Consider the following 19850-nt stretch of genomic DNA (forward strand, 5'->3'; position numbering starts at 1 on the left):
AACTAGTAATGATGTAGGGGGATGCATATCTCCCATAACGAATCACTGTTCGTTAATCCAATTACTCTGTCAATTTAATCACTCTGTGTAGCTCATGTGTTTTGCAGAATGACTCCTGATAGTGACAGAAATCTAAAACTACTAAGCTCAATTGCATAAACTAACTCCAACTGCTGCATTGAAGACAAGTCTCCAGATAGCAATGATGATCATTTAAATACAAAATGTAAATTGCTCAAGAAATGTAAAGGTAAAGCTAGTATCATAATATGAATATCTGAATTATCCACTAGTAGTGATGACTTTTGGGTAGGCGTGTGACAGCTGGCTTAAAGGGAGCTGATAAAGAGCAACTGATTTCATCTCTTTCTAGGACAAGAGGAAGAGAAATGCAGTTTTAGTTTCTCACAGGCCACCTTTTCTTTAACGTCTTGGAAAATGTTTAGAATCTGATGTGTACCCTGGTAAACAAGTAATTCTGAGGCTTAGCCGTGCCACTTGTTCTTTTAAAACTTTTAATGTCTTTATTTTGACAGAACATTCTCTGTTTCAAGGTCTCTGACTGCTTTCTTTAAGCTCACTTTGTTTTGATTTTGCTTGTGAAACTAGGATTTTGAGCTTCACTCTTCACTTACTGATTTATTGCATTAGTTTCCTAGGAGACCATATATAGCTACATTGTTCTTCATACTGGAACTCCAATAATTCTTTAGCTGCATAATCCTCATTGGAGCTTAGAGCAAAGAATACAGTAACGTAGGAGATTTTTTTTGTGTGTGTGTGAAATCTGGAAGCTCCAAAATCTTTTTGTAAACTATAGACTTCAATTTTGACTGTTCGCATGTATTGCCTCAGGTCTACATGGAGATCACACGCTATTAAATGTAATGGTGTATCAAGCTCAATACTCAGCTATTCTGGTGTATGGACTTCTCAGAGATAGTCTGGCATTTCACTTTATTCTTAAACAAGCAAATCTATGACTTACTTTTGCCAAATACAAGATTGTATCCACCATGTCCTGTTGCTTGAGAGCTGACTTAAATTGTTTTTCGGCTTCACGATATAATCCTAACCTAAAGAGACAACAGATAAATATAGAAAGTATTTGTTTGCTGTTGTGTTTTTTTTTTTAAGTTTATTAAATAATGAAGCAGTGCACACCAAACACGAACTGCCCAAAAGCATACTTTAAGGTCACATATTTGTGCGCATGTTAACAAAAAACATGCTGTTAAATATATTAAGGTTACAAAGACAACCATTCAAAACTATGAAAAAGGCAAATTCATTAAATTTAGCCCCCTTTTGTACATGCACATGTACATGTACCCTTCTGGTGCTAATTGAAGGATGATGTACTTGTTTTCATAGGTCCCCTTCCTGCTCTTTGTACAGAATGGACAGTAGAAAATGAGCAATTAAAGTCATGCCTCAACCTCTACCCACATGGTTTTGGAGTACAATTTCCTCACTCATGGCAAATATCATACTCTCCACTATAAAGTTTAGGGAATGCTTAATCATCTATAAAACACTTTCTCCTAGCCTTATATGGGAAATGGTGAAACTTCTGTTGCTGATATTAAAAATCTTCAACTGTGTGTTGAAAACATGCTGCATTGTAAACAGCTTAAGACAGTCCAAGCCCCGACTTGGGAGGGGGCATTATATGGCACATGAACCTGACAGAAGTCTGTTTCATCTCAAAAGCATTTGTTTTGCAGTATTACCATAGAATATTTTGCAGTAATCTATAAATGCTATATAGACTACAAAATTAAGAGGATTGTACCATTTCAGCAACAGCAAAAAGGTACACCTTCTCATATTTCTTTCCTTCAGCCAAAGAGCACTTGGTGAAGAAGCACAAAACACAGCCAGAACAAGCCAGCCAAAACAAAGAAACACAGCCAATGGGGACATCAGGTAATTTTGGATCCTGGAAGTACATGTGCCTGCTTGGATACTTTAGTCTCTATAACACTATTCATAAAAATCCTGAAAATGATGAATGACCCTCTAAGCTCAAAAAAAAAAAAAAAATCAGTCTAATCTTCTAAAGAATGTCAAATAAAGGTTAAGGATAGTGAAGAATTTCATTTGTTTGGGCATCTAAAAAGAAGCAACAGTTTCAAGCCAAGATACAACATGGAATTTTAAAGGGCTACCTGCTTTGTATTATCAGCTTGCTCATGCAAGAATTGCTTATAGAATTGTAAAGACTGCAGATGATGCTTCAGTTTTTTAACAACCAATACGTTATCCACGTTTTACATTCATGGGACAAACACGCTGTAAAGAATGAAATGGGGAGCTGCCTCAGTACTTGTTTGAATTATGAGAAGCAGGGTTGTATCAGGAGGAGTTTCACCTGATTTGGTAGAACTGGCTATTACAAGTTCTAGATCCTCAGCAACCACTCTAAATGGCTTGCAACTCCCCGCTGTTGCCAAAAGAGGCACATTGCTGCCCAGTGTCGGGGTACTCCTGAGTCATTTGTATCAGATGCTTGGGTGCGGGTGCCAGCCCTGAGGCCTGGGCATCTTTAGAACTGGTACTTCTCGGGCAATGTACCTCTGGCAGAAAGTGTCTTAACGTGAATATTTAATTTTTTATTATTTCATCAATCTGAAGCCCTCATTGACAGTTAATTTCTCAAGCTAATATTGTAATATTCATTTTGTGTGGTCTGTTTTAACAATAGTTTTTTGCCTTTATTTACTGACTTTTCAAACAATGACTTTGAAACACATTAACAAAGGTGAAGATGCAACTAATTCAGTTACTTAAAGGTACTCAATTTTGATGCCTTTACCTTAAGCAGTTGAACATAATCTCTTTGTATATTAAAGGAGATTTAACTGTAAGCACAGTGCTCTCCAACTAAACATTTACAGAACTATTTCGCAGTGTTCAGCATTGCGCAATACACCCAGCAGTTCAGGTCCTGCACTCATACTCCCGATCACAGAAGAAATGAACAATGGCTTACCTATAGTAGCACTTCCCAATTTGGACTTTCCACCACCAGTCCTTGAATTGTGCGTGCTCAGTGGCAAGGGCTGCCAAATCTAGAGCCTTCCAAAACAAACCCATCATCTTAACATTAATAGCTTCAATGTTTCCACAAAGAAAAAGAACACGAAGTGAAAAATGTAAAGATTTTTGTAAAGAGAAAATTCTGAACAAAAAGTCCTGGTAAACTTGAGGTGGGGGCACTCTTTATGTTTACTATTTTTATAGCTTCATGCATTAAGTAGCTGAAAGGATAATTTGTCCCTATAAGAATACGTAATCCAAATAGCTTCTAGAAATTCAAAGAGAAAATATAAAATTAATTTGATCAGACTCCTGAAGTGCTGCTTCGGAATATATAGAATATTTGTGTAAGCCGACACACTTTTTCTAAGCTTCCCATCCTTGTTCACTAAAAGTTGTTAAAAACAAGAAAAAATATAGAAATAAAGAATAAAGAAATCAGTTCAGCCAGTTTTAAGTACTGTAAAAATTGTCATCGCATTGCTAATATCAGGCTGCCTCCACTTCTGGGAACTCTCAGATTTGTACAGCAAGAAATACTTCTTCCTTTAAAAAGTCTATGACATAAGTAATTATTTTATGACAGATAGGAAAAATAGATAAATATTCTAAGAAATAGACAGCTATTGAAGAGGGTGGAGGTCTAAAATCTCTTTTATCTGGTGTATTGGAAAAGTAGATATGCTAATCGATGTGCTACCATCAGCCACCACAGACAGAATCTATGGCTTTTCATATTTTAGCTATAATTTCAACATATCTGTTAAAACAAATAGATGTGTGTTCTGTACTAAAACCTACCAAAGAAGCAATTGTTAGTGTTCCTTTTTTTAAAATTCCATTTTGTCCCAGAACATATCAAAGCCATGCTACGTTTGTTACTTATATTTTAGGGATACCATCAGAAATAATCTAAAAAGATTTGATGAAGTATTTTTATAACAAAGAACTGACATTTTTTTTTTGTTTTCATAAACATTTTGCAGACCGTAGAAATCAGAAACTAGCTCCATATTAGGAACAATATGGAAAAGTTCCATGCACCGGCCACTCAGTAGCAAAGGAACCAGTAATTTCCAGGAAAAACATAATCTGAATACTTGAAATACTAGAAAGAGTCTAATTTAGTGACATCTCCCTCTGGGTTTGATTCCTGTTTTTCCCGATAGCAAAATGAGGCTGCAGGTAATCAATGGGTGTAGCTTTGACACAGTACAGCAAAATCAGCAGAGCTATGACAAGTTAGACAAGTTGCTCTCTTTTGGCTCTGTGAGAAAGAATAATTTGTTTTCTGTAGCAATTCAGGCTAAGGAGTTGCACTGATGCTATCCTCGAAGAGAAAGAGACAGTTGTCATTCCCTGCCTCTGCGACAGAAAAGAGAAAACTGAGGAAAGCTTACAACTCCGAAGTCACTATTTCTTCCAGTTAGGTGGAATCCTTGAAGACCTCAGATGGCAGCTCTTATCTTGGTTGCGCTTTGTTTCTTAATGGCTTTGCAAATTGCACAACAGAGCCTCTGGAGGCTACAGCTACAATGGGGAAGAAGCTTGCTTCAAGACAGAAATTATCGGTTTCCCTTCCAGACAAATACTTTCCTTCATCTGAAGGTATATAAGCAATTTTGTCCCAGTACCGGGAAAATTTGGGAAAGTAGTTGATGTTAAAACACCGGTTACTTTTGTTGCGTTTAAAAATGTATAAACAATGCGTGTGTCTGTCAAATACCACACCTGCTTCTAATGCAGCATGAGCAGCCACTTAAAAAGAGTAAGGATCATACTGCAAATAACGGGCTTCAACGTGCTTTCCTTAGAGTGCTCCGATGACAAGTATTCAAGCAGAAGGACTGAGTTTCAAAAAACGATCCCTTCTGTAGCTACACATTCAGGTTGCTTTCTGATACCCTAATTACTTTTGATAACTATTTTATGCAAGGCTAACAATTCTGGCTGCTATTGGAAAGTGGGAATTAAGACTGCTTCAGGCTTAGCAGACACTAACATCAGCAGTTTATCTGCCAGTGCAGATCCTGCACTCTTACTGGGATCTTATTACTAACATTAAGAAACAAAGCATGACTTCATTTTGAAGTTAGTTTCTGAAATTAAGTCCTGTTTTTGTACTTTCCTGTTAAGGAGGTAGGAAAGGAATAGGAAAATCCTGTTTCTGATACTTTACAAGCGATCACAAAAACTTTAATCCAAAAATACTACAAATGTTACCAACTTTTCTAAAAAGTGTTTGCCTGAAAAGGCTTTGTGCATATCAATGTCAGCTTTTTGCATGCTAGTAGTTAAGACTTTCTGCTGGTATTACAACAAAATCTTTTGACAATGTCGCCTTTGAAATGTTAGTAAATTGATTAAAATAGACTTTTTAAAAGTCAAAGCCTTCACCTTGCCATGTCAATAGCAACTGCTAGCATATTTCAGTTTGCTGCAAACTTTTTTTTTTAATTGCACAGTTTAGGTACAAATCAATGTTTATTCTGCACAGTATGTTAATTTAAAACCAATCTATAGTAGCAGTAGTAAGTATTATGCCTGTCCTGCACTCCCGTGCATTGCTGAATGTTAGTGCAGTCATATTAATAACTAGAAGGGAAAACCAGCACAGATTGTGGATTGGCAGATACTTGTATGTCCTTTCAAGAATTTTTGCTTCTAAGGTACATATCAGAAAAAAACTCACACTGATTGTCCCAAAAGTTTTAATAAACTTTAGTATATAACTCATCATCTGGAAATGCTGGTCAGCTGAAATTGTTACTCTACAGAGCACTTAGCATAGTTACTCATGTATGCAGGAGTCCATTTCAAGAACAGTCTTAGCCCTGGGAAGCTTTTCAGAACAAATTTATTTTATTCTCAGTTCTTATATTTGTGCAAATAAAAATAATAAACCCCCCTAATACTTAGTGGGTTTTCTGTTCTTAAAAAAAAAAAATTTTCTTAAAGAATGAATCACAGCTGTTTTTAAATGAAAAAGAATGTAGATTCTTTAATTGTAACTGTATTCAGTTACATTGTAACTGAATTGTAACCATGATTCATTTTTTTACCATTACTTTCCTTGGCTAAACTGTATTATAACTAAGACTTCCAAATTGTCTACCAGCTGTAACTCAGTATAAAACAGCTTGTAGGGTTGTGTTAATTTACTGTTGTATTGCAAAATTAAATTGGTAAATGTACATTTGTTTGAAACTTAGTAATTTCATACATAGCATTCTGTGCACCAAGAAATTAGATAGATGGAAACAACAGCAAGCGTCTGCTGCTTCTTTCATGTGCTGTTGAATGGCAGTCATTTTTCCAGCAACAGTTATTGACTAAAGTCTTATCTGTAGACAAATCAACACAGGATACTTTATAAGATAGCTGAGTAAATGACATTAGCCATAGTCAATTTAACACAATTTCTTTTGGCGAGTGTCTTCCAGATTTCTATAGTTTATAAATCTAACATAATTCCATTATAAATAGATTTCCATCAGAAAGTATAAACTTCAGAGTATTAGGAAGAGCTAAGGAAATATCAGAGGTCATGACTTGTTGTCATTACCCACCTGTGAATAATGGCAGAACACGAAGTCACAGTCTATTGCTGAAAAAAGTAGCAGCTGAACTATTTCTGGACAAGTCTTTTAAACTGCCCTGCTCTTACAGCATTTAGCCTATAAAATGGCTTTTAGAAATAGCTCAAGGGGTACAGAAAGTCAGTTATTAAGTATATGTGTTCAAAAGGAAACAAGTCGGGGTAATAGTAATTTCATCAGAGAAGTGTTTAATTTTTCATTAAATAAGGTGAAAGACTTTTGAACACATTTTCAAGTGCTGAAAACGTGCTTCTCTCTTCTTCCTGCATCCCCACATTTCTGATAACTGATAGATTACAGATGTATTTACTTTTAATTTGAACTGAGTTCCTAGCATTATTTGTCCAGTTGAATGCACACTGATTAATGGTATTTCTCAGCTGAAATTGCTGAGGCTTTTTTTTTTTCCTTTCTATATACTGGCTGAATACTAAACAGAAGATAAATAATAAAACTGCCTTTGCTTCTTAAATAATAATGCAGTTGAGAACAGTACAGGCTGTTCCAGACCAGCACAGTGACAAAGGACGGATATTGCCACTACTACTTTTGTGTTTTATTCGCAAAACTGCATGAACTGGTCTTCCAATTCTACCCATGCAGAAAGTCCACAAGTAGAGGCTTTTCAGTCTATACAGTCACAAACTTAAGCCAATTTCCCAGGTTTCTAAGCCTTCCGAGCTCTTTCATCTCATTTCATGCAGAAGTGTTTTGTTTTTTTAAGAATGTGCAACATCACACAGTAGCAGGTAATACAAAGATGCAAGAGATGTCAGTGAATGTTCTAATGGGTGATAAAGCAAGATCCAGATACACTTTTAAACAGTTAACATACGTGCTATTTCTCTGCTGAATCCTAAGTGACCAAATTCTTTTCAGGGAGAAGCAAGAAAATGAACTAGTGAAATGCCATTGGTAGGAGAGGTGAATAAACAGCGATGCAGCCAAGTTTAAGCAGAAGTTGAAGTATTTCTTTTTTTGTTTAAGAAAAATTAATGCAGATGAGGTTTAAAAGGAAGGAAGGTCAGTTCGGAGAATGGAATTGTATTGAAAATGGTGTAGAAAGTGCCGAAGAAAAGAGGAATGAAAGTGAACAAGAGAAAGCAAACTGAACAGTTAAAAAAAAAAAATCTCTTCAGAGATACACATTACATTATAAAGACATCTTGTACTGTGAAGTGTGATGCAATTTTTTTTTCCTACAAGATGCTATCATTAACCAAACATGTTGATTTCATTAGTGGTGACTAAGCTGACACTTCTTTGCTTACGGATATTTATTCAAATGGCTAGGGTGCATAAAAAACCATAGGCAAAACTTTCCCTGCAAGACAGTGACTCGGGATTCTCAGTAAGGATTTAAAAATACATGCAGTACAGTGTAAAAACACCTTACAATTTTCTTCTGGATGCTTGGAAAATTCCTTGCATTATATGAAATTATCTGTCTAGCTTAGAGATCCTGCATGTCCTTAAAGTGTAGGTCACAGGCACGTGTGGCATCTTATTAAGTGACCCTTTTAGTGAACTGAGTTCTCAGTAACAAACAACATAAATTTTAACTATTAGTGGCACTTTCTTCATACTCAGTGCACCCAGGCACTTTCTTCATATTCAGTATCAGAATATGTAAATGTTAATTGCTACTTCTCTCTGACATTTCTGACACTTGCACTTACTGTTTCAACCATTTTGGATTAATAGTGCATTGCAATTCAATCCTCTTAAAAAAATGCTATGCAATAAATTGACAGTGTACAACTATAATCATTTGATAATGGATTAAAATGCTTCATGGCAGTACATTTGGTAACGGTTCTGATCTATGTCAACAACAAAAAAATATTTTTTGTGTGTTATTGATTAACTGAAGAGTTTAACTTCAGATCTAATCACACACCAGTTAGTAGTATTGCAGAAAATTCAGTCACTGTTTAGTCAGCTATGCATTATTGACACCAACAGTTCTTTCAAACAAACTTCAAGCAGAAATTTTCATTCCATTTCAACTGGGTGCATATATCTAACATAGTAATGAAATATTTTGAGACTTTATTCATTGAACAAATTAATTATTTCCCTGGGTGAACTGCCAAAAAAGTTCTGCAACCTTTACCTATTTCTGAAACGTTAAAAAGTATGTACCCAAACTTCATCTTACCCATTCAGTGCAGTAACGTATGAAGAACCACAGAAGAAAAATCTTGGATAGGGTAAGAGGGAAACTGTATAATTAGGAAAACTTTTCAAGAATAAATGTTATAGACAATCATATGGACAATATAATCTTTCTCTTGAGGCCACAAGACACCTCAGCACTATGGAATTAAATTTCTAGAAAAAGTGTCCAAAGTCCTACTGATATTTCATTTTTCTGCAGCTTCACCAAATACCTTTCCTTTCTAATCACCCAAATGCATAAACAATAATCTCAGTAGTTTAAAATGTCAAATTATGTTCAATTCAATCACTAACTATTTTATCAGAAATTTTCACCACCTTCTTTTAACGGACAGTCTTCCATAACTTATTGCTTACTCTCAAGCCTCAGGAACTCTGAACTTTCTAGGCAGTTCAGCTACTTGACATATAGTTTCAGCTACTGCTCAGGCTCCAGTAAATTCTGCTAGCATGAAATCATTCCATACAGGGATCTTATCATGTTGATAGAGGAGGGACCTAGTTTTAAGCATTAGAATGTTTTGCTTCTCAAAAAAAAGAGCAATCCGTATCTTGGTATTTGCAAATTATCATCCCTGATTGTAACGCCTATAAGAAAGGACTTCTCTCTCTTAAACAACTCTTAATGCTTCACTTCCGTACTCAGATGTGATGTACTACCTGGATTATTAGTGTAGCAAAATACTGAATGATACTTAATAAAAACTGAAAATGGATTATATTAATTACTTACATTTTTTACGTCGTTTTCATGGTGAAAAATATATTCAAACAATGCCTGTCAGAAGAATATTTAAAACATTGTCATATCTGAAGATAAAATTGATAATATTATTTTAGAGGAATACAGAATCTTGATTATATTAGGCAGAAATTAATTCTTTATGAAAGCAATCACATTCACACATCACAATTGCTGACATTTACATTTAATTAAGACTTGAATAGACAAAAACTATAGATGTGCTACATTGTCATGACAGGAAAGCATTTTAATTCTTAACTTGTTGCAAGAGTTTAGTGGAATTATCTCTTTTCTTTGGTCCTTAAAGTCACTTAAAAAAAAAAGGCAGCTATAATTTGAAAGTGAATATAGATTTGAAAACCTGATACCATTTTCATGACTTTTTAACTGTAAAATCAGCAAGTGATCTAACAAATACTTTTTGCAACGTATAGTTAGGTGCTTATGTAGTGCAAAATCTACTTAAATTAAACATAGGTTTATTAAGAATGTAAGCTGAGCAAATTTTGCCTTAGGGAAAAACCCTACAGAATTTTGGGATTTGTAAAGGAAAAACTTCTTTTTTATTTGTAAATGATAAATGCTAACAATATTGCACTTGTGAAACTCAAACACACCATCAGAATACCAAAGCTTAAAGAAGATACATGCATCAGCTGTGCTGTAGTAACTGCTCATAAGCCCACGACAATTGCACGGCAATATAACTGCATCTTTGTTTACTCCTGCATAAAGCTAAGCGAGTCATACTACCTTGTAGCTGTTCTGCACTAGAATATAGAAGAGTATATAGGTAATGGGGGTGGTATTTTAAGTGAATAAAATGATGTTGAAAGACACTAGATAACTAAACGGAGGCTGGAAGCCTCTATTCCCAGAAATGTAGTATGGATGCTAGTAACACAAGTGAGTTGAACCTTGATCTTTTTCTGCATCTAAATCCCAGGTCTTAATTGCTTCAAAAGAACAGAATGTTTTTCTAAATTCTTATTATTCATTACAAAAAACTAAAAGATAATATTGCCCCATGAGGAAAGAAATAAAGAATGAGACAGCAGTCTTCTAAGGGCTTCCGTGACTCTTCTGCCAGCTTTTCTTAGACAAAATTCTTAAAAGATTTACCTTAAGGAAACTAGAGAATTACTAATGAATTGTCATGTCTGGTGAGGAAAGTAAACCACAACCTACTTTTCTTCTACTTTTGGTCAGAAAAGACTCTGAACAGATGAATAAAAGACATTAAAGAATTATAAATAAAAACACATTTATAGGGAGATTAGAATAGGTGGATAACAAAAGAATAGAAAATAAAGAAGTAGCGGAACATTCCCTCCTCTAGTTCAATACCAGGGAAGCATTCAGTAAAAGTGAGTACATTTCCTTGCATGGCTGGCACGATGAATTTACTGCTGTTATCTATAGGCTCTGACCTTCAAAAGGATTTAAATGACTGAACATTCACTTGGATAAAAATATCTAGAGTTGTCTTAATCTATTAAAAATCCACAAGCTAAAAAAGATAAAACTTCTTGTTTCATGCCATAAACCAGTTGCTAACTGAGGCTTTCTCTGGCAATAGGTGACACCTCATATGTCTACTATGGGGTTTCCTGCAATAGTCCTTAACATGGCTGATGCTAGTCAGAGAGAAGCCACATTGCTGTATACTTCAAAACACCACAAGACCTAGTCAAGCAATGAAAAGATAGATAATCTAACTTAAGAAAAGATGTGATGAGTATACTTTGCAAACACATAAGGAAGTACACAGGAGGAGTATATACCAACAGGAATACATAGGCTCATTATGTAAATTGAATAGTTTCAAGATTTATCATCTTTTCCCACCTGGGAGAGGTGACAGCCCAAAGAGTTTTAAAACTTTAATCAATGATTCTTAACAGAGAGTGCAGTCTGCAGTCTCACCTCCTGCTTTGGCTTTAGCCTTAACGCTGTCTTGTTTTAAAAAAAGTTATAAATCCATATAGCTCCAAATTTAAACTTAGATCTTACATTCTGTGTGAAATGTTAATGTCATAATGTATTAGCTTCACAATACTGACAAGTACACTTGCTGCCTATGGATGTTTCTATGACTGTTGCTTTACATTTTTTGGCTTAAGCCTCTTTTCATATGAAACCGAAAGAAGACAGAGCTACCCCATTGTCCCAGAAAATGCTAATTAAAAACCAAAATTGTTAAAAAAAGTACGTTTCTCATTCCTGAGAGCTGTTGCTGAGAATAAATATTTCATCTGAAAGCTAACCTACTACTTAAATAGTATATGGAGTTACCAAACACAATTAAAAGCTAGCTGTCTTCAAGCAGAAGAACTAAGCCTAGTTTCTTATGGATGTGTCTTGTGTTTCTTAATCCTACCCAAGTTTCTTACATTCTTCCTGTTTTACAGACTGTGATGGATTTAGAATAATGTGTGTGCTGGCTGATTGCTGGCAAGGACATAATTGGACAAAAGGCGTGCAGTTTTTTCAGAACTGATAAAGAACTGGCTCGTAACTGCCCTCAGATGATAGTTTGGAAGTCTTTCATTATCTCGCCAGGCTAGAATTTACTATATTTGATATCTATTCTTCTGCCTAATTTGGTTAAGATGCCAAGGGATGGAGATGTAAGGAGCAGGTGAAGAACACAGTGCAATCACACAAAACTTATTTCTGTTGAAAAACACATTGAAAAAATGCCCTACATCAGTCTAGATCAGGTTTTAAAAAGCAAAGGAATTTGCTAATAGTTTATGAAAAATTATTAACTGAAGTTTTGGACTGGAGGAGCTAATTTCCACCAGCAGATTATTAGGTACTGCTAGTCTTCTAACAGCGTTCACCACTACATTTCTCAAAATAGACTGAATACATATGGGTTCTTTCAACTCTAGATTGCAAGCCAAATACAGCTCCTGAGAGTGTGTCTGATAGTCATTTGACACCTTGTGCAAAATGAGTCATTGGTCTCAGCCCAACAGTTGTTTTTTGTGAACAAAGTATGCACAGAAAATATTTTCATCTATACAACTAACTGGTTGTGTTGGGGAAAGATTCAAGTGAAAGGCCACAGTGTGATAAATCATTACACAACTTTTAGGTCCCTTCCACTCAGAGCTGAAACCCGTAAGTTGGGCAGATAACCTGGGTAAACCTGTTCTATTGGCACATAGTCTCAGTTTCAATGGTTGTCAATCATAAGATCTTAACCGAAAATTAAAAAGAATTCTGAACAAAAAGATGAAATCTTTTTATATAAAAAGTGTTAACTCATGCCATAAAGTCAAAGGGAAAAATCCAAACGATTTGAACATTTTTAGGTCAGGATTGCCATCTATTTGTACACAAAACTGTGTTTCCAGACACTCAGGAGCGTTCTGCTGGTTTTTTTCCTCCTATTTGTTTTTTTTTAGTTGCCCTTCATCACTCCTATATGCACAGTTCAAAGTTATTTACCAATGGAATATTTTATTCTATACAAATGTTTTTCCTAGGTTATACTTTCAACATAACTTCTTCAAACATATTTTCAATTTCAAGTCTGGTAACCACTGTCAAAAGATAAATAACACTATTTTTCTGAACTTTACATCTACAACACAGTTCATCATTGTTTATATCTCCAATCCCATGTAGAGTTACATTAGAATGATGCCCAAAAATAAGAAAAAGATATCACAACATTAACCAAGATAGTTACATACCTTTGCCAGTTTGGGTTTTTGAGCATATTTTGGTAAATTCAGTCGAGACAGGTTTATGAAAGGGCCATCTGGATTTGTTAGCATTGAAGCCTGAAGGGGAGAATAAAGTTTTTAAGTGGGAAGATCCCCTACACTTTTCCTGAAAATTTTCAAAATATTAGTAGTATACAAAAAAAACCCACAAAGAAAGCATTTGTAGATGCATTGCTCTACTGTGCAGTACAGACTCTTCTTACTGAATTTCATCTTTCCTGAAAGCAAGGAATTTCTCCTACTCCCATACAGTCCCTGAAATGAAATAAAATGAATTACCTTCTGGAACTACCTTTTTCTTCCCTCTCTCTACTATTTTCATAATGTGCCTAAGCACGTAGCTTGGACTAACTATTAGATGGACTGAAGATACTTGGAATACGTAACAAAAAAAATCTTCAAGAAAGATTTAGGAAGATCAGTCCATACCTGCAATACTGACAAGATAAAACGTTTTGCCATTAATGTGATGTTAATCTGTATTACATATTCGTGCCAGTTGCAGTTTATTGATTTTGCCAATAGATCGGTATAAAACTAGTGTAGTTTATATTCCTAATCTTCTGAAGTGACAGTCACTGAAAGATTAGTAATTGTTTTGTAGTAAACTGAAAAACTTGGAAAAGGTTTCAACATACTTATGGTGAAATCATGTCATAGTCTTTTCATGGCCTTCAGTAAACAAATTGAGTCTCTCAGAATTTGTGAATTTGGAATTTATGTGAATCTTTGTGAACTTGTGAATTTATGCACATTTTTTATATAAACAGACTAGCAAACTAACAAGAAGTGACATTTTCAAACTCTACTTTGAAAACAATTTAAACAAAAAAACTAAAAACGCTCACCTCCTTCAAACTTGAGTATAGATGCAGCTTTTAAGTCAACTACAATGTCACTGTACCAGATACTATGACCAAGAAAGCCATTGTTCTGAGAACAGGGTCAAACAACTTACCGTTCCTAGCCTGACATATTTCCCAGAAGCACTAGTAATTGGACGAGCTGTGAGAGCTGTTCGAGGTGTTTTTATAGCCTGTTCCATAGTACTTGGCCGTCCACCTTGCGTGCTGGGTCTCACAAATCCTGTAATAGGTCTTCCTGATTGAGTTACTGGCCTGAAGATGTTAAGCACATTATCCTTATGTTGAGTGGCATTTATTGATAGAGAATTTAAACACTTATATCTGAAGCATTTCATTTTTAGAAGTTAAATTTAGGATTTACTTATTTGTAACTAGTCAGATTTAAAAAAAATAAACTATCACATACCTAACAGCTGGGCTGGGGCCTCCACCTTGGCTAGTTCCAGGGAGTTTCAAAGATGTTCCTGGTCCTATAAAATAAGAGAATTTCTCTCTTCACAATGAGATACTACACCCTTGTCCAGGGGACTTAAAAAAATTACTGTGTCTTACAATAAACTGGAAATTTCTTTGTTCAAACTGAGAGGACATAGCACTAGACGAAGAAGACAAGAAACGAATATTGCACTGTACAACTGATAAATTGTCAGACTATTGCAAGAAATCTGCCACAATGAACATGGTTTTCTCACTTTTATCCTTCCCATTCTCTCCCTCATCCCACTGCAGGGGAGTGAGCGAGTGGCTATGTGGGGCTTAGCTGCCTACCAGGGCAATTCTCAGGGACATCTTAGGAGCAACAGATAGCATTTAAGTAAGAAAGGTTATTGGAACAATGAGATCATGCTAATTTGAAATGGTACATTTTCTATCTGGGATTAAAATAGCACCCAGACTTGAGTAAGTAAACCGAAACCTTCAGCTACAGGGCAGATGGAGAATGGCATCTCATGTCATTATACTCAGGTAGGACCCCACCCACAATTTAGGGCATAGTAAAGTTCGAACTCATCCATATCCAAAGGTCATCAATGAAAACACTGAATTGGCTTGAGCCCAGGTGGTGTAGGGTCCCCCTTTTCACATATTTCTGTTTTGACTGTGGATCATTAAGAATTACTTAGTTCCTGCACGTAGATTTTCCATCACCTTCACTGACTTTGATTATAGTCAGTTTTTCTAACCTCCTAAGTGAATGTTTAAGAGATGGTTTTAAAAACTTGGTTAAAAGCAAGATACGACATCTATACCTTCTGGTCTGTTCACTGCTTGTTACCACGTACAGAAAGAAATGAGATTTAAGTTGACACAGCCAGTTCTTGACGAATCACTATTATCCACTGACTTTCTAGATACTTATGAACTGCTTTTATTCCAAATGTTTCCAAGAACTAAAGTTACACTGATAGGTAGATAATTTCCTTCCTTCTTTTTTTCCCCAAGATAAACCCCAAGTTTGCCCTTTTTCAGTTTTCTCTCTCTCCTGCCCTCAAGCTGTAATTACCTCTGAGATACAAGTCCATTGTTTAAGCAAGTTTAGCAGACTTGTCCAAATTGGTAACTTCTAACTCTACCTAAATACCTTCTAGCTTTTTTAATCCATACTGATATCAAGCACCTCTGACTCCAATTATAGTAGCCACCTGGCTGCAGCTGTATTTAAAGTTAAATAATACAAAAAAAGGTATTAACCATGATCTCCTTGGTAAAACCAACTAAATATGTAAGTGATGTTGAAATAAGGACCAAAACTCAGGATTCTCTCTCTTCTGGCTGGCCGCACTTAGAATCTCCGTTGCTTACTTGCTCTGTATAGTCCTGTGAATCTTGAATTTTTTACTCCACAAGAAAAAGGGTGGACAGTCCACCCAGCAGAATTTCTAACATGATAACTAGGGCACTCTTCTGAGAAATGGAGAAAGTGGCTTTCAACTTTTCAGGCTAGCAGACAATGAACTAGACTTCCACTTTCTGAGCATTTTTTTTTGTCTAGCACAATAATATAAAAAAGGCAGGACACTAAAATTTCCAGACATGTTTTTTAATAACTATGATTTTTTTTGTGCTTTTGGTGTACTGGGAGAACGCTTACATGATTTAGTTCCCCTGATCTCACCCCAGGCAACTCAGTCCTTACTTTGAGAATCCCAACTGAACTGGCTATGAACAGGCATCAAGAGGCCACAGCAGTGCATGTGGCCACTAATAGCGACAGAATTTAAGAGTGTAATTTCAGCAGTTAGTGATAACTGCAGATGACTCCTTTAACTCCCTAGTTAATGAAATAGCTGTGATTATCCATAATGCCAGTTAGTATGAGTTTCTGAAAAATATGTTTTCAAGATAACACTTTTAAACAAGATTACAACCTTAGCTGATAAAATTGATTGTGTTAAGAGTCCAAAGGTAACCTACTGGGAATTTTCTGTAAAATGATGCTACAGGACATTTTTATTAATAAACAAGACTGACAGAAAATTAACACAGCAAAATTATAAAAATTTAAAAACTGGTGGAAGACAGATTTCATTATATATGTGTATAGAGGAACCACAGAAAAGTAGCCGTTTCCAGTGGACCCGATAAAATTTAGTAATTATTTAATAATGCAAGACTGAGAGCAAAATCATTATTTAGATAGTTTAATCTGGAAACTAAGATAAGGACAAATGCAGAATTGAAATGGACATGCAACTGATGCAAAAGAATTTGAACTGCTTAGTAAGCAAAGTACAGACAATATCAGCTGTAATATGGGAGGCATGACTTTTTAAGTCACATTTTTAAGTTTGTAAGCTGTAATTATAGTGGGGGAGGATATCCTGGAAGATTTGCCACAGTAAAAGACCCTGAGTCAAGACCAACTATGGCTAACACACTTTAACAGCAAAAGAAGGAGCCCAGACAGCAAGCACCCATTTTTATTAAATCGTGTGTAAAAGTGGAAGTGATCACAGAATCACAGAATGGTTGAGGTTGGAAGGGATCTCTGGAGGTCATCTGGTCCAACCAGGCTCAAGGAGGGCCACCTAAAGCCAGTTGCCCAGGACCCTGTCTAGACGATTTCTGAATATCTCTAAGGAGGGAGAATCCACAACCTCCCTGGGCAACGTGTGCCAGTGCTCAGTCACCCTCACAGTAAAAAAAAGTGTTTCCTGGTGTTCAGAGCCTCCTGTGTTTCAGTTTGTGCCCACTGCCTCTGGTCCTGTCACTGGGCACCACTGAAAAGAGACTGGCTCCATCCTCTTTGCACCCTCCCTAGTGATATTTGTGCTTACCTTTTATATAAAAGTGTAACAGAAAAACATTTAGATGTATAAAGAAAGCAAAATCAAGCTGTAGAAGAAAAATGTATTTTCTATGTGTCAGTGAACTGTTGTCTGGTTTGGTGACTACAGCTGAAAAAGCATACGGATAAATTAGAAAGGGTCAAGAAGAGAGTTTCAAGGCGAACTCAAAAATTAAAAGATGTATCTCAGAATGAGAAGATTATTTAACTTATCAAAGAAAAGATCACTGGATGACTTAATGACAGTTTTAACTATTTACTTTGGAAACAGACCTTTGAAAATAAAGACTTTATATCAGGCATAAAATGTACACAAAGAAGCAACAGCTGGAGCTATAGTTGATAATTCCCACTAAAGATATGGCATACACTGATAGAAGCTAGCAAATTTAATAATTTGCTAAAGACTGAAGGGGGTTCTTTCTGGAAAGTTCTTATACTTTCTGAAAAACTATATACTAGCTCAGGCACATCTAGTGGATTTGAAGCATGAACAGCAAAGTATCATCTCAATGATTTAGGAGCGCAGGCTGCGCTATCATAATGATTTTCTTTGGCTTTGAAATCTGTGACACGCTATCCAGAAAGTCACCTTTTTTTAGTTTAAATATAGTATGAATGTATTTTTCCAGAATGCCCTAATTCTCAATAATATTCATCAAATTATTTTTCTTGGCAGCTGGTGTCTACCACAGGGGACATAAAATCAAATAAAGGTCTAAATTATATGATTATGCTGTTTTAAGACAGATACATGTAATTAGATTATCATAATGTGTAAACACAATTTGAGTACTGCTTGACTGTTTTATGTGACCAAGCATGCAATGATAATTTTTAAAAATGTAATCAGATAGATATGCAATTGCCTAATCTATCCAGATGAGAAAAGCTTTTAATGCTTCAAATATTAGTTCTGATCTACGTCTAGTTCTTTCCTTGAATTCCTTGACATGGTAGGTGGTCGAGAGCCACATCTAATAAGATACATAAAAATTCCCATGTGGACTGTATTAGAGAAACAGAGCAAAATAGAAATAATGCCAAAAAGTGGACAACTACTAATTACTTCCCACTTAGAAGGGAACTGATGAAGCTGAAAAGAGCTGCATACAAGAAACAATGACAGGGTCAAATAACTGCCCTGGGAAGGGAGAGAGAAAGAAGTAGAGAAAAGCAGAAGAAAGAAAATCAGTTCAGAAAATGTTTGTGGGAAATGATACAAAAAGCTGATGTCAGATTTGGCCACACTGTTGCCTACAGCACAGGCATACGGATGGGATTCACAGTACATCAAGGGCATATATTTTTCTCTAGTTTCCCACAGTGCCTAAAGAATCCAGAAAGAAGTAAAAGAAATCAATGCACTGATGGAAAAGAGCTAGTGAGTAGACAGATGTAGAAGAAAAGCTGACAAAACACTGTTTGTCCGAACCCCCATTTGACAGGCCTATGCACTACATATGGTGTATCTCAGCATTGCCAAGCGACCAGAAAACAATCTAAAACTCTCTTTGTATCAAGAGCTGAAAGCCATATTAGGTCACCTCAGTATGTACTATTTTATGCTAGATGAGAATCCTGACTAAAAGAGCTCTTGTTGCTTCAATGTATTAAGTGAAAGTCATTCTTACGTGCGACTTGAGCAATGGCATTTTCATCTAGCATCATCTCTGCGATTCCTTCTTGATCCATATCGATTTCATCCACGTACACCATTTCTGTCAAAGCTCGTGTTTTCAGGCTCCAGGCAGCCTGAATAAGGATAAAATAAAAAGTAAAATATGTTCAAGACACCAAGTAAATAATCTAATCAGCAATTTTGCCATATTTTTATTATTATTCCCTTTACAGTTTTAGTAGGCTTGAATAAGGTATTGACTTAACAGCTAGGTATATCCATCAGTTGCCTGATGGAGGTGGAAAGGGGACCAAGACTTTAGACAACCCTTTTGGAGTTGAATAGCTATAGTCACTGAGTTTGGAGGACAGAATTTCATGCCTCAAGAAACGTTATGACTAATTTAGGTCACAGGCTACTGTCTGAGATCTTGTGCTTTTGAAGAAATCCCCAGCTACCAGTGCCATTCAAAACCCACCACTGGCAGACACCTTATTTAAATTGGGATGGGAGAGGAAGGTAAGTAAACCACTGTAATGCAAAGTAATGCCCTTCCCAGGCATCTGTAGAGAAAGAAGGAAGAGCTTTTAACCAGCAGTTAAAGATACAGTACATTACTATCCACAAGCGACAGTCTTTAGAAAGATAATCTAGAACTCTTTTGTTCAAAGCATCAGCTGTAAAAATTGTGTAAATGCATAGATTAAGCATCTCAGATTGTGAGATTACTGGAGTACTTGTTAGTGAACTGAACTGACAAATTACTA

General features: G+C 35.8%; 1 protein-coding gene across 1 annotated transcript in view; it reads right to left on the minus strand.

The window, feature by feature from the left end:
• TTC8 (tetratricopeptide repeat domain 8) overlaps positions 1–19217 on the minus strand; it is a gene marked incomplete at its 5' end in the record, with an annotated part of 30956 nt that extends 11739 nt beyond the window's left edge. Inside the window, 7 exons of the mRNA XM_009574187.1 lie at positions 989–1076; positions 2996–3081; positions 9556–9600; positions 13275–13364; positions 14266–14425; positions 14580–14643; positions 19097–19217. Of these exons, the coding sequence (XP_009572482.1) occupies positions 989–1076; positions 2996–3081; positions 9556–9600; positions 13275–13364; positions 14266–14425; positions 14580–14643; positions 19097–19217 (654 nt within the window). The remainder of the gene's footprint in view (positions 1–988; positions 1077–2995; positions 3082–9555; positions 9601–13274; positions 13365–14265; positions 14426–14579; positions 14644–19096) is intronic.
• Positions 19218–19850: the final 633 nt, after the last annotated feature.

The sequence above is a fragment of the Fulmarus glacialis genome, unplaced genomic scaffold (assembly GCF_000690835.1).
Source record: "Fulmarus glacialis isolate BGI_N327 unplaced genomic scaffold, ASM69083v1 scaffold6653, whole genome shotgun sequence".
Classification (NCBI taxonomy): Eukaryota; Metazoa; Chordata; class Aves; order Procellariiformes; family Procellariidae; genus Fulmarus; species Fulmarus glacialis.